This window comes from Rhinolophus sinicus, linkage group LG03, assembly GCF_036562045.2.
Source record: "Rhinolophus sinicus isolate RSC01 linkage group LG03, ASM3656204v1, whole genome shotgun sequence".
In the NCBI taxonomy this organism is placed as follows: Eukaryota; Metazoa; Chordata; class Mammalia; order Chiroptera; family Rhinolophidae; genus Rhinolophus; species Rhinolophus sinicus.
In genome coordinates, this window is record NC_133753.1 from 136,109,152 (window position 1) to 136,124,808 (window position 15,657).

The following is a 15,657-nucleotide window of genomic DNA, read 5'->3' on the forward strand; positions in this document are numbered from 1 at the left end:
CCCTCTGATTTCTACATGAGAGAACCCAGGCTCACCGCAGCTGCACAGCTCGCCAACCCGAAGTCACATAGCCAGTTCATGGCAGAGCTCAGTCCGGCATTCGGGGCCCAGCTGTCAGCCCAGAGCTCCCCTCCACTGCACAGCACTGCTTGTCAAAGCACATGATGTCTGCCTGCTTTTCCATTCTCATAGGTTACGTTCTGTTTTATGATTATCTACTTGCCCACTTATTCTACGTATCCAGTCCCGTACACAGTCTCAGATTATATAGGAAATTGAAGATATTTAATTTTACCTGATATATATAATTTTATATTCCAGGAAAATACTCTTGGGGGAGAATGTTTTTTAAATTAGCTAATAAAGAAAAAAATCTGCCGTTTTCATACATCTTTTCATAAAGCACTTTTTGATTAGATCCCAATCAGCATACTCCAATTCGACTTTAATCCAGTTTAGTGTCCCCCAAGAGATTCAGTTTATCCTGGAAAAAGGTGGGGAGATCCTGGATAGTGTCTGAGCTGAAGCCTGCGAGGTTCTCAGAGGGCCTGCCAGCCTTGATCTCGCTCGGTGTCCCGGCTCTTTGGGTTTGACGGTGGGACCGATCTCTCTCCCCTCCACCTGCTGACAACACGCTCCTCTCTCTGGACCCTCCTCCCAAGGACTGGGGAGACAGGACAGCTGTGTGGAGAGCAGTGAGCGTGCCCTGGGCCAAGGCTATTCACACGTCAGAAAATGTTAGTGACCTCTTGTGAGGCACAAGGAGCCACAACATCAAAGCCATTCAGCCCCTGCACGTCCGCTGTCTACAGAAGCCTTGAGGGCAATGGCAACCACCACGAGCCACTTAGAGTTCTGATCTTAGTGTACACTGGGTGCCAAAGCAAAGGCGCAGAATTGAAAACAGAATAAATGAATGGGATGATTCGCTTATTTGCTTTCAAGCTGAAGTTGAAGCCACAGTATTTTGTTGGCTGTATGCTTCATACTTTTCAACTGTCTGAATTTCCTGTTTAATTTAAATACTATTATTGTTATTGCTGGATTAGGCTAGTATTAGCGTGATTTAAATTTTTTTTTTGAAACAGGAATTCCATATCATTATGTGGCCTTATTAAGGCTTATTTCCCAACCCAGTGAAGAGATATTTAAGGGAGAAAAAAATCAATAGTATTTCAACAAAGATAAAGATACTTAGAGAAATTACTCTGAAAATGCTGGCTGGCTGTTCCCATCTTCAGGCATGTGAAATAATAAATGGCAGCCGAAATACTCATAACGGGAACATCTTAGCACATCAGAGGAGATTGAATAGGCGTAGGCTTATTGCCTTTTACCTACTCGTTACTTCTGACAGTGAAATGGTACAAACTGCTTCCTCCTCTCACTTAATATAACTAGGTCAGCCATGGGCAGCAGAGGAAGGAAGCCACCTCTATTTAATACTCTCCGGAGTGGGATAATTCACATAAATTGGCATAGTCTCTCAAGGAGCTTAGGGTGGGGCTGTACAATCAGAAAATAAAAGCACTCCAAGAAATACGTATTTGTCAGATTCTGCTTTTTTACATTAGACATGACAATTTATTTCACTGTTGTTTTTGTGGCTTGTTTGTTTGTTTTTGCTTAACCTTGGAGAAAGGTTTAATACAACACCAGTGATAAACTTAAGTGTAAATAAAATTACGCAATTGTTCTTGTAACCAGTGATGCATGTATTGAGTTTTAGAGCAGATTGGCTCATATATTTTCCTGTTTTTTCCCCCCCAGAAACGGCTTTTAGATTCAGATTTCATTGATCCCTTAATGAATAAAAAAGCTCGGATATCTCACCTAACAAATAGAGTGCCGCCAACGTTAAATGGTCATTTGAATTCCACCAGTGAAAAATCTGCTGCAGGCCTCCTGCCGCCCCCTGCAGCAGCTGCCATTCCCACTGCCCCACCTCTGCCTTCAACCCACCTGCCCGTCTCCAATCCTCCTCAGACTGTAAATTCTAACTCCAATTCCCCTAGCACTCCAGAAGGCCGGGGGACTCAAGACCTACCTGTCGACAGTTTTAGTCAAAATGGGAGTATCTATGAGGACCAGCAAGACAAATATACCTCTAGGACTTCTCTGGAAACCTTACCCCCTGGTTCACTTCTACTAAAGTGTCCAACACCTATGGAAGAAAACCATTCAATGTCTCACAAAAAGTCCAAAAAGAAGTCTAAAAAACACAAGGAAAAGGACCAAATAAGGAAGCACGACACTGAGATGATTGAGGAGAAGGGCGAGGACCTTAAAAGAGAGGAGGAAATTGCCAAGCTCAATAACTCCAGTCCAGATTCCAGTGAAGGTATGTGACACAAGTATAAACCGACTTCACATGTAAATAAATGGGAAGAGGGGACTGTCATGAGTGGGAGGGCATGCTGTTTATAATTAGTAATGCTTTTTCATCAAATAAGCTACCGTTTAGTCGTTAATCTTAGTATTGTGTTTTTGAGCAGATTTTTTTCTTGCATTTTATAGCAGTCATTTTGGGTCTCTTTTCAGCCAACTGTTAAGCATTTGTTAATTTAATGTTAACAAAACATTCAATATTTGTTAGTAAGACGGTGACATTTGAAAATGACTCTTGTCATCCTCCAGAGACCCCTTTTGGAAGGTGGGCTTTTGTTGCTCTTTTCCATAACTGTCATGGTGCAACCTCAACATGACCTATTAATGCCATTCTTGAACTGATTTAACCAGACACACAATTAGCAATAAAAATACTCATTTCCTTCTTTGCCAAAGAAACAGGGTCACCCTTGCTTTAATTAATATCAGCACAGGGGAAATGTCAAATTCTTTATAAAACAGGCAAGGTAAAATTACATTTGCAGGCCTGTGACGTCATCTGCACTCAGAGTAAAAGCAATTTGTCTTATGCAAGGCTGTTGGCGATGCGCTGGAGAGATTTTAAGAAGTTTTTTTTCAACTTTGAGAACACTGTTTTAGTAAACCAACATCAGTTGTTATTACTAAAATTAATCATCTCAAGCTTTTGGAAGCTTTAAAAGCCAAATAGCTAGAGACTCAAAGAAGCTTAAAATAATGTTTTACCTCTGAAGAGAAGTTAACCAGTAGAAAGACTGCTTCCCTGAGGTATAATGATCTTTAAAATCTAATGACAGAATTAATTTTTCTTATTTAAAAAATAAAAAAGAGTTGTCCTCCAAAAGTTAATATCTTGCATGCCAGCACATCAAATACCCAAGCCCTTTACTTTGCATTGCTGTCAGTTTTAAACCCAGCATAAGTAAGCAAAATTCCCCCGGGAAAATACTTTAATGAATAGAGTTTAAGGAGTATGGTCTTTCTATAATTTGCCTGGAATACTGAAAGTCTATAATCCTTAGATTTAACTGACCATTTTCACCATATGAGAGAAGGTTCGATTGTAGAATACTGTGATACAGTGCACCTTTTTGACCTCGATTAAGTATATTGCATGTCAAAGCATATCTGTTGACATATTTAGATCAGTATCATACTACATTGTGGCCCAAGAGATAGGTGTAAGCTTTTGCCCTCAAATTCGATGGTACTTGAATTTGCCAGGTTAGGAAAAGGCAAGAGGTAATAAAACCTCATGTTCAGAGTTAGTAAACAGGTTGCTGCGTACACCCCACTGTCCACACTTCCCCTCTCCGGTGGTGGTCCTGAGTCAGAGGCTAGTGATGGCAGGACGGTATCCCAGTATGGGGAGGCCTTTTTAGAGCCCAAGGTCTGGAGAAGCAGACCTAGTCTCTCAGTCCTTCACTGAAGATATAGTACCTTTCAAAGACGATTGAGTTCATCACAAACTGAGGACAGATCCAGACCCACGTTCCCTGTACCTGTTGGAACTTATCTGGTGTCTGTGGCAACGGAGAAGCCAGGGACTGCACTTGATGCCTTTTCCTTTAAGACTCAGATTGTTGTAAAAACAAGCTCTTTGATCCAAATCTAAATCAAATATACTGTAGTCCCCCCTTATCCATGGTTTTGCTTTCCATGGTTTCAGTTACCTGCAGTCAACCACAGTCCAAAAATATTGAATGCAAAATTACGGAAATAATTCATGAGTTTTAAATTGTGCACCGTTCTGAGTAGTGTGATGGGACCTCAGTGTCCCGCTCCGCCCCACCTAGCATGTGAATCAGCCCTTTGTCTGCGTCTCCACCCTGTATATGCTACCTGCAGTCAGTCACTTAGTATCATCTCAGTTAGCAGACCGACTGTCGGGGTATCCCAAGGGCTTGTGTTCAAGTCGCCCTTATTTTACTTAATAATGGCCGCCTAGCACCAGAGTAGTGATGCAGGCAATTCAGATGGTCCAAAAAGAAGCCAGAAAGTATATGTGTATGTCTAGGGAAAAACATAGTACGTATAGGGTTTGGTCCTGTCAGCAGTTTTAGGCATCCACTGGGGGTCTTGGAACATATTGCCTGTGGATAAGGGGGGCTGCTCTGTGTGTGTGTGTGAGAATATGAACAATAAGTCCACAATCTGCATAACTTGTTTAGTGTGTTTTATCCTTTAAAATATTAAACCAAAAAACTGTCAGATATTTACTTTTGTTTTATATTGAACATGTATGTTTTGCCGGCAGGCAGGGTTAGGGTTTGAGTTATTACTTTAATTCTATTTTGAGTGACAAAAAAAAAAAAAAATTACCCTAGTAAAAAGTCTAATAAACATACCCTCTTTAGAAATGGTGCAGTCAAATAGAATGTTGAGGGATTTTACACACTTCCACAGCATAGTCCTGAATGACTAGCAGTTTATCTATTTATTTGTCCTTTTAAAAACAAATCTGTGTTATTATGAGGGTCAGAGATTAGAGGAGTGTGAATCAGCATTCAGTAATAACTTGTTTTAAATTACTTTTAAGCCGATGGGAACACCTCCTCCCCAGGTCCCCTGTCTGCATACCAGAAGGGGAACAGTAAAAATAAGGTGACCGAAACAGTCTGCTACCTGACTTCCTCGTCTCATCTGCCTTGTTTGAATCCTGTGAACAGTAGATGTTGATGTAAAGTTTGTATCTCCCATTGTCTGGCTGCATCTGCCACCACAGTCTTTGAATTGCTGGGCAGATGCCACAGCTGTTGTTGAGAGAATAGAAGATTGACCTTGGGCTGAGATGGAATTCCTTCATTGTGCAGACACTGCAGTCGCTGGGTGCTTTCAATGCCTGGCGTCAGTTCTGCTGGCCCTGGTCATAGGGCCTCCATTGTTCCCGGTCAATTGTATTCCTTGCTCACTGTTGCTTATTGAGATGGAAGAATATAATTTGAGGAAAAGTATTCCAGATGTTTCTGATCTATTTTAGAATTATAGGCATTTTATAACCATACTGTTTGATGAACACTTGAATTCTTTTTTCTCCGTAGGAGTTAAAGAGGGTTGCACTGCCTCTACGGAGACTTCTTCAACAATTGAACTCCCCGATTATTTAATGTAAGTTCAGATGTCTGCCAGTGGGAGAGGACTGTTTAATTTTAGAAAGTTTGCCAATTCTGTTCCCCTAATTTGCAAATCAGAAAAGTAAGAAGTTCCAGAAATAGAGTCCTGGAGCCACCCCTGCAATTGAAAGGCTGCCATTAAGCCTGCTTGTCCCCCATCCACCCTTGTCAGCTTGAGCAGGTTGTGCCTCCCCTTCTCTGAGCTCTGCTTGGTGGCCTTGTAAGTATAGAGAAGCCTGTCCTTTGTTCCAGGGCCAGGCCAACCATTTGATTATGAAAGATTTCAGGGATCTGACTCTTCAAAGCTGACAGTCTATCAATGCACAGTCATTCCCTGTGCATATTACTGATAAAGTGCTTAAACCCCGGCGGTTAATACAAAGTAAAGATAGATTGGTTTTTATTTAAATAAAGCTCTGCCATCAAATTAATTTTAAGAGGAGAGAATGGTAAAATTTGGTCATCTCTCTTTAGTACAGGTTATAATGTTTTTCTTGTTATGACAAGGTTTTAAACGCTGAGCTGGGGACATTTTTGTAACTGGTTATCACAGAAATTATAACTTGGACACATAATTCTAGCGTTTTTACAGACTCACAGTCTTCTATAGGAAGAAAATCATTAAGTTGCAAGAGCTGGAAAAATGGAGAGTGAAAGATCTGACAAACAGATCTGACTGTCGATAGCTTTAAAAATGAAAAACTGTGCTTAATAGTTTCAATGTAGAATGGAAAATGGAATCTGGGCTTGTACGAACATTTTTATCTCCATTTAAGCATCGCACGGTGGACAAAATTAAACTATGCTATTTAGTCCACCATGTCCTGTGAAATGTTCATTTCCAGAGAAGAGAACATTTTACATTTAAAATGTGTTACTTTTGCTTAACAGTAGTGTGAAGCTGTACTTATTGGGGAATGATGCAGCATGAAACCATAATGCTGGTTTTTCACCTCTTAACTAAAAGGAACCCAAGAAACCATGCTGAGTACTCTCTCCTGTGAGGTACTGTATGATTTTAGAGTTCTGTGGGGCAGCAGCCACCACCGAGTTGGCTCAGGAAGGGTCGGGTGGGGGACAGTACCTTTCCCCACTCACGAGGAGGTTCACCTCTCCAACTGCAAACCCGCTTCACCTTAAAAGTCCTGTGAAGGCAGGCACCCCCCTCAAATGACAACTGTAGGACTGTGTTCTTGTTTTCTTGTGATGGATTTTGAATTCCTCTTTTTTGTCATAGTGATATATATTGTTATGTATGACAGATCATGTGGGGAGACCAAAAAATAATTCTAACTTTTTCCCCATGGATTCAGGCTGTGTTTTGTCAGCCTAATCAGTTAATTCTGTATCTTAAATAAAATTTTTAACTAAACAGTCTAAGGATGGTTGCTACATCTGCTTCACTGCATTTCTATACGTTTTTCCTGTTCCTAGCTCTTTTAAAATCACAAAAGTACATAGGCCTATGTGATCGTTTGTTTAATTTATTTAAGTAAAAGCAATTTGTTTTAACTAAAAACTAGGTTTTATATGAAGAATTTTTTCTAAAAAAGGTGAGAAAGCATGAATTTTCAGAAAAATCACCAAAAATATAAACGTTAAACCTAAGTTGCTTCATAAGAAACCAAAAGACCATACTATAAAACCTTACTCATCAGCCTCTGAATAATTCATATTTAACCAGAGTATTCCTAATTTTTACATAAGAATATTTTTGCTACTTGTGATTGTGAATTATCCAAACTTTTAAAAATTTTATTCCATCACAGCATTAAGAGCCAACTGTAGGACTCACAATTTTTGTTAAAACTAGTAAAATGCTTTCATGAAAATGCCAGTATAATCAAATAATCTTCTATATTAGCAACACAACTGTTGGCCAGTTTGTTATTTTTCCCAAGGAATTTATTAAATGAAATGCTAAGAGTGTGGTTTGGGAAAACAGGATAAACATTTTGTATAACAAATTGAACCTGAGTTGTATGATCAGTTTAGCCATTTTGCTTACATATGCTTCTCCCCAGGGACCACTTTCTCCCCACGGGGCTCCCTGTGATGTACGGTCAGGACAGCCCATGCCTGGAGAGGACCGCTTCACTGTTGGCTGGCTATGTTTCTTTCACAGCAAACACACAAGCAGGGCAGCTTTCAATCAGCATACTACTACTCTGTTACACTTAGAAAATGCATCCTCCACAGCGTCTAACTCAGCATGAATAGAAATATTGATGGGAACATTAAGCTTGCTCATCGCAGCACTTTTCTCCCATTTCCACCCAGGCATCTCTGCTATCACATTTTAAATAAAGCTAGTCGGATTATCTAAAACCAGTTTGGAGAGGACTAAACCCCAAGGTTGTCCCACCGTGAAGAATGTTGGGTACACCCTGGGTGCATTCTGAAGCTCCTGCCACCTGCCTCAAATTGCTTTGAAATCTCTATTTTATCTCCAGAAAGTCAAGGGAATTTTGCCATCCATGACAGAAGCAAGCACAGAGTAAAAGACCAGACCCTGATGTAACCCCCATTCCCGATCCACAAACAAATAATATTAACCCTGTTTTAATATGAAAGTGCTGTTTTAATTTACTTACACTGAATAAACCGACACTCTAGGGAAATGGCCTTTACTCACCTGGTCCCTAGAAGTATTCACACTCCGAAGTAAAATGGATTTGTGACATTTTTATTAAGTATATTAGACTAATAGTATAACACTGACTTTCGTTCTACAGAGTATGACATCTAAATGTTTCAAAATAACTAAAGAAATATACCTTTTCTTTTTTTTTCTTTTTTTTTTGTGATGTCTGATTTTAAAAACTGAGGAACAATTTCCCTTTTGTATTTTATGTATTTGCCTTGTCAGAAATGGGAGGAAAGGGGTAGAGGAAACACGCCGTAGGTGCCTAGATGACAGCAGACGTGAAAGGCCAGAAAATAGACTCCTTCTCAGAAAGCAGCAGGTCTAAGGAGAGCTTGACTTCAGCACTTAGTCACTATGTGACATTTTCCTGGTTTCACGTCATCCATCAAGTTCTCCTGCCTCCATGAGTCTCAGAAGAGATGGTTGGCCTCTGCTGCTAGTGTGATAATGAATTATTTTGGGTAAAGAAAGGTTTAGGAAGCTAGATCTATGTGAGTGTTGTTTTCTTTTCACATAGTTGTACTTGAATTCCACTGCCACCGTGTCTTTTTTACATTTACTCTCCTTCATTGAAACTCTTAAGCTCTTCTGTGGGATCATTTCACCTGGAAGGTCTCTGAAGGAGCGATGGGGCAGCTAACAGTGGCAAAGCACCATGCGATCTAGGGAAACGTGCGTGGATATAGTTTCTAGAGATTTGGCTTTAATCTGCAATTCGTGCATTATGTTTACTCTGTAACTACTCTCCATTTATCTTTTCTCTTTTTTTCCTTATTAGAAAATATATTGCTATCGTCTCCTATGAGCAACGCCAAAACTACAAGGATGATTTCAATGCGGAGTATGATGAGTACAGGGCCTTGCACGCCAGGATGGAGACTGTAGCTAGAAGATTCATCAGCCTGGATGCCCAACGAAAGCGACTTTCTCCAGGCTCCAAAGAGTATCAGGTCAGCATGTTTCTTCCCAGATGAACTGACCATCATGTTTTCCTTTCTGTCTCTGCCCCGCCCGTCCCCACACATCCTATGAGCCTTCAGAGCAAGTCTCACTGACCAGCCTCTCTGCCACTTTTGGCTTTCATTGAAAATTAGCTAGGACTAATACTGGAAATGGTTATCGAAAATAAGTCAACACAATGAACATGTTTTTCTGCCAGTGGAAAAAAATAACTTTTTTTATATAACGTAATATGTATAAAATATGTGACATATACATTTACTATAATGTGTATCAAGAAAAATACCAAATACAACTAAATAGGGAAAAAATGTTGGATTTGGGATTCATCGAAATACTTGATTGCATTGCCAACTCAACTCAGACTACAATTACCCAGAATTGCTATTTCAAGAAAATATTGTAATTAATTTTTTTTAAAAAACCTCAATCCGGCACAGAATAGGGAAAATGCAGACATCGAATATAAAGGGGGCTTAATACCACAGAGGTTTCAGGTTTAAGTGAAGAAGAGCTTGGCGCTTCCAGCTATTCCAGAGACTGACATGTGTTAACAGGCATTAATCTGTTTTCACCCCCTTTGAGTGGTAATATTACTCCAGCTTACAAAGAGCAGTAGAAGCCTGACCTGAGTATTCTCATAGTTCTTAGCAAAACTGACTAATATAAACGAATGTTTCCCTCCCTGTGTAGGCCAGATAACTCGGTCACACCTCACAGGCATGGATGGCGCCTCCATCCGGCCCACTACCACTGTTCTGACAGGAACCTCAGTGAGAATGGATTTTCCCACAATGGGGAAATCAGCTTGAGGGCACCTGTGCCCTAGAGATTCCTTATGTCTTTCAGCAGTGGGCCTGATCTCTTAAACAAGCTGCCTACAATTAGAGGAGATTTTGCCAGAGGAGTTGATGTTTCGGGTTGCAAGAGGTCGGTGATATGGTGGTTTCAGGGTTTTTTTCTATATAGTTATTTACCGGTGTACTATAATTATATTTAAAATGTAATTCCAAGATTGCTTAGTGGTTAGGAGCAGGTTCTAGAGCTAGAATGCCTAGATTTGATTCCCACCTCTGCCATTTAATACCTGTGTGACCTGGAGCAAGTTACTTAATTCCTCAAAACCCCCATCCATAAAATGAGGTGATTACAGAATTGTGCAAAATAAATGTAAGCATTTGGAAACTGCTTAGATCCATCATACCTCAGGTTATATGGTACATAAGGCTTAGCTGTTTTCCCCAGCCACCTAATTTCCCTCCCTACAGGCAATCGGTAGTACTGGTTTCCATTTATTCTTTCATGGGTGTGGGTGTGTGTGTGTATGCGTGTGTGTATAAGATGTATATACACAAGCAAATTCACATATATACCATATGTAATTGATTCTAAGATGTCATCAGTTATAAGATACATCATTGTCTTATGTCCCAGTAAGTTAAACTATGATACATTATTATTTATCAGATTTCATTCAAATGAGAAGAAATGTATATCTTAGAAGTAATGAAATTCTCAGAATATAATAATATTCTATTTCCCTCCTTTAAACAAATAATATCAAACTATATAAATGATTCTGCACTTTGCTTTTTTCACTAAACAATATAATGCATCTTAGAGAATTTTTTATATATGTATATAAACACTTTCCATCTTTTAATGTCCTTTTAGTAATCCTTTATATGCATTAGTGGACACTTAGATTTCTGTTTACTGTCTTTTGCTTTGTAAACAGTCCTGCAATCAGTAACTACACCGTCATTTTACTCAAGTACAAGTAAATCGGAAAGAAAAGTGTAAGTGCTGAGTCAGTTTTGCATTTGCTATTTTCATAGCAGTTGCCAAATAGCCTTCCTTAAAGATTATAGCAATTTACATTCCTGTCATCAGTATTTCCCACACACATGCCAAATGTGTGTTGGCTGTTTATATTGAAGGGAAAAAAATTCACTTCTGATTTCTAATTTTTAATTTTGTAGAATGTTCATGAAGAAGTCTTACAAGAATATCAGAAGATCAAGCAGGTAGGTATCAGCACTGTTGGGATTTTTTGACATATAGTTGGGAAGTGTTACAAATTCCGCAACCTGATGCCTCACTGTTTTTGTCATTCGCAGTCTAGGCCCAATTACCATGAAGAAAAATACAGATGCGAGTATCTTCATAACAAGCTGGCTCACATCAAAAGACTAATAGGTGAATTTGACCAACAGCAAGCGCAGTCATGGCACTAGGACTCTGCTTGACCAGAAGATGTGAATAAACTGAAGCTTATTTATTTAAAATTCCAAATGAGTTACTCTAAGATTCTAAAAAAAATGAAACTTTGCCTGTTAAAAGTTTCTGTATTTGTAAACTTGAGTTACCTTTTTTTTTTCTTTTTTTTTCTTTTTACTTTGCTTCCCTGCATTTTTGAAGCTGCTTTTTCTGGTCCTTTTTCCCCCTCAAGACTTGTGTTTGTCAATAGAAGTAAATATTTTTAGATATTGGGGATCCAGTATCTACACTTCAAATTAGTTTTTACTCCCTTAAAAAAACTTGTCATTAGACATGATTTTTTTAGATATTGGGGATCCAATGTCCATACTTCAAAGTTATGTGTGTTAAAAAACAAAAAAAACAAACAAAAAAAAGTAATGTGCAAGGTGAAATGCTTTTGGATAAACATAAGCCTATTTTCTGACCTTTCTTAATGCAAACTCTTTGCCTTAAATGGTAGAATATTTAGAAATTTGCACAAAAATACAAAAAAATGAAAACATTGTTTTGGAGGGTTAAGAAATAGGAAGGTATATAAGTATGTATAAGTATGTACATGTGTATGTACAGGCTGACCTGATCCAGAACAGTAAACCCGCCCTGCAGGTTAACCCCCCATTGCAATGGTTGCCTTAAGGTGTTTGCTAGTTGTGTACATAGTGTGGTGAATCGTTAGCTACACTGCTTCCCACCTGACTGGGGCAGTGGGAAGCACACTGTGGCCTACCAGCGTCTGAAAGCGTGTGCGCGACCTGTGTGTGCAGAGGTGGCGTGGATGTGAGCGTGCATGAAGGAAAAAAAGCTGCTACTTTCAGTAGGCCAAACGCTCAGGTTAAACAACTGACGAGTGTTACTGTAGGGTTTTTTGTTGTTGTTTTTTTCTGTCAAATTGCTACTTCTATTGTGGAAGACAAAAGCATTTCCATTTCAACAGTTTGTCAGCTTTATTATTGGGCAAAATTGATATGTTATGAAAATGAAACAGATCTATAGTTTTGGGGCAAAATTATAAAATTAAATGTGTAGGTAACCTATTTATATACTGCTATAAAGTATTTTTTGAAGAGAGATATGCAAAGAAGCTATTACTTACATGAAATGTATATTTAAAGTTTTTTTTTCATCCTGGGTGCCAGGAATATAAAAAAGAGTGGATATATTTACCATAACATACTGTGATTCATCAAACAGCACAAACTTTCATTTCATGGAGTTTATCTGTTGACGTTGATTTAAACTATCACTTGTTTTATCATGTGGGAACATAAGTTATGTCAAAAATATAAGGATTTTGAACTAATGTTGATTCAAGTTGTGTTGTCTTATCGTATTGTTTTTTTCAAAGTGCTGCCAGTTAAAAAGGGAAGCATTATGTTTACAAATCTGTTTTGAAATGTTTGCCAAAATTTTGGTAGTATCTTTAATAAAGATGTTTGTCTCCAGCATCCAAAAAATACATAAATAACTTTGTGTGTATCCCTGTAAACCAGAAAATGTTAGTATCTTAGAAAACCCGAGAGAGCATGTAGATGGACTTTTCTCTTAGGAGTTCTTCTAAAACATGAACTGGAAAGAGTAGATAATACAGTAAAAGTATACAAAAGTATACAAAGCCTGAAACAAGACCCCGTGCACCATAACTTTACTGCGGAAATGAGATTTCTCTATAGCATGGACTTCCTAGGAAACTCTATGTCTTTTACCATTGAGATCCCGTGGTGCTCTTCCTTTTACCTCAGAATTGGCACAATCATTATTAAATGTTCATTGATTTCAAACTTTCAGTTGAAAAAAAAATAGGAAAGGAAACTTAACTGGGGGTAAATTTGGTCCTCATATTGTTGTGGAGTCTGCTGAAGGGTTGTCAGTAGGTAATGACCTCACTGTGTCCTTTCTTGGACATCTTGGCCTTTTAATCAAAGACTGTGTACTGCTGTTTGCTATGTATGAATGGTGTTTCTCAAAAGCAAGGTACTTGGACCACTGACGTGACCCAAATTAGAAGCTCTGGGTATGGGGCCCAGGTATGCACATCTCATACCTTTCCTCCAGGTGAATTTTGCAAGCTCAAGAATGAGAACCATTGACTTGGATGTAGTGCTAAACCGTAGGTCTCTACATCTCAAAGTCCTGAACTGAAGTTGGACTATTGGCTTTTTTTTTTTTTTTTTTTTTAAAAGCCCGTCCCTGTCAGCAGGTACAAATCACTTTTCCCCTCTACATAATGTGAGGCCCTCTCTCAGTTGTTTCACTGCCACCTCTTATTTCGGAACTTTTTACAAACAAGCCTTCCAGTTGTTCACCCTTGGAGCTTCTACCCACCCACATCAGCACATCTTCTGGTTTACAAATTGGGTAATAATAGAAGCTGGAGATGCTTTACAAAAATCCAGCATTGCACACCCGTAGATTTGACCACCAACCTAGACAAGCCTTAATTTAGATGTTTGTTGTGTACATTGGGCAGATCTTTACAAAATGTGTATCAGTTGCAAATCTGAGAGCCGTAAATCTCTGAATCTGCTATTACCTGAGGCTGCATCTCTTTTGAAGATTGGCATAAGCCTGTTAAATTATTTATAATTATCCTTCATCTCCTACTGCTGTATTTGTAGCTACTCTCAAATAATTGCTGCAGGAATGGGTGGCCACTTAGTATCAGCTCTTCTGTTTGAAGAATTTAGTTTTTTGAGAGAGGAAGTGTAAAATAGCATTGTCAAGATGAGAGAATGAGTTATGTTGTTATATTTTCCATCACATTTCATCTAAAATAATTTAAGGCATTCTTGAAGATGTTTACCACCATCCATAAATTAACTCTAGATTGAATGAGCAGCTGATTTAATACAAAACAAAAAGAACACTAACTAGATGTGGTTTTGTTTTTAATGTGAGGGTTTGGTTTCCTGTCTTGTTGGGTTTTATTTCTCTTGGAATACTTTACAGGGTTAACTGTTGACTCCAAATAGTGCTAGATGTTCAGTGTTGGCTCTCAAAAGTATGATCAGTTTGTATCATTGCTCCATGCAGTGACTATAAAATTTCAGTATTTTCTGTCATCTCTGATTGATCTTCTAACTGTTCGAGTTTCCTTTTCCCTTAAAGTATTTCATCTTATTATGTAAAACAAATGCCTACTTGCACGTTGGAAGCAACATGTGGAAATGAGGCTTAGACACAAATGGTCCCTTAGCTCCAGCCCTCTGCTTGGTTGCCCTGTACTTTCCATTACTTCTTTGCTGCCGGCACGTGGCCAAAACTCTCCAGCCAGCTCATTGTCTTTCCGACAGTGTGAGTGTTGAGTCATGTATGCTTGGTATATGCCTTTCCTACTTTTGAGGTTCTTACAGTTTATCACTTGCCAGGGTGTTTCTAAACCCTGTTCTTACACGTACTGGATGGGGGAAATTGTAGCCAGCACTTTGAGAGGAACGTTTAGGGGAAGGGTAATAACTGACACTACTAAATGAAGGCAACAGAAGGTGTTACCAATGTTCTTTGTAACCTGAAAACCGAACAAGGCTGTGAGGTTCATTTCAGAATATTTTGAAGTGTTAAAAAAGATAGATCGATGCTGTTTCTCAGTTCCAGCCAAACCCTGTTAGGACTCTCGAAGGAAAAATGTCACAGGGGCTTTCCAGCTGTTACTGAGCTCAGCAGCTATGGTGGCCCTTGTTATACACCAATTTCAGTTCAATAAAAATGTTAACTTTGCAATTCTGGTACTTGTTTTTCTGTTGTCTCATTTCAAAGCCCTTAAGTGTGTCTTTAAAAACAACAACAACTCCACAACAACAACAACAACTCCATTAGTGCTCTGTGATGCCCTAATGTAAGTGATCTTCCTGGGACAGAGAGATAACTTATTGGTGACTCTAGAAAGTGGGAGCAGGGTATCTGCTCTAGGACCTTCCTTGCCTATTTTATAAGTGTCGGACATACCCTCCTGAGGCAACATCTCCTAGGGGAACGAACATAACCGTATAGTTAGCATTTATTGAGGGTTTCCTGTGGGTTACACACTTTTGACATGCATTGTCCCATTTTTCCTCACCACAACCTTATTATACCCATTTTATAGGTGAGTAAATTGATGCTTAAAATGTGAAGAAACTTGCCCATCACATAGTACTTAAACCATGGAGGCTGGGAAATCTGATCCCTGTGTCTGTTCTTAACCACTTTTCCAAAGTGCCCCTCATATGTTGGTACCTGGTTAGAATAATCTTCACAAAGTGACAATTCTGACAACACTACACAGGATAGACAAACTGTTTTGATTCAAAGGAGATGAGAAAGTGAGGTTTG

At 39.0% G+C, this 15,657-nt stretch overlaps 1 protein-coding gene across 1 annotated transcript in view; it reads left to right on the forward strand.

Moving 5' to 3' along the window:
- Positions 1-15,066, forward strand: part of ELL2 (elongation factor for RNA polymerase II 2) — a 70,882-nt gene extending 55,816 nt beyond the window's left edge. Inside the window, exons 8-12 of the mRNA XM_019727992.2 lie at positions 1,771-2,341; positions 5,409-5,475; positions 8,906-9,077; positions 11,070-11,114; positions 11,208-15,066. Of these exons, the coding sequence (XP_019583551.2) occupies positions 1,771-2,341; positions 5,409-5,475; positions 8,906-9,077; positions 11,070-11,114; positions 11,208-11,324 (972 nt within the window). The 3' untranslated portion in view covers positions 11,325-15,066. The remainder of the gene's footprint in view (positions 1-1,770; positions 2,342-5,408; positions 5,476-8,905; positions 9,078-11,069; positions 11,115-11,207) is intronic.
- The last annotated feature ends 591 nt before the right edge of the window (positions 15,067-15,657 follow it).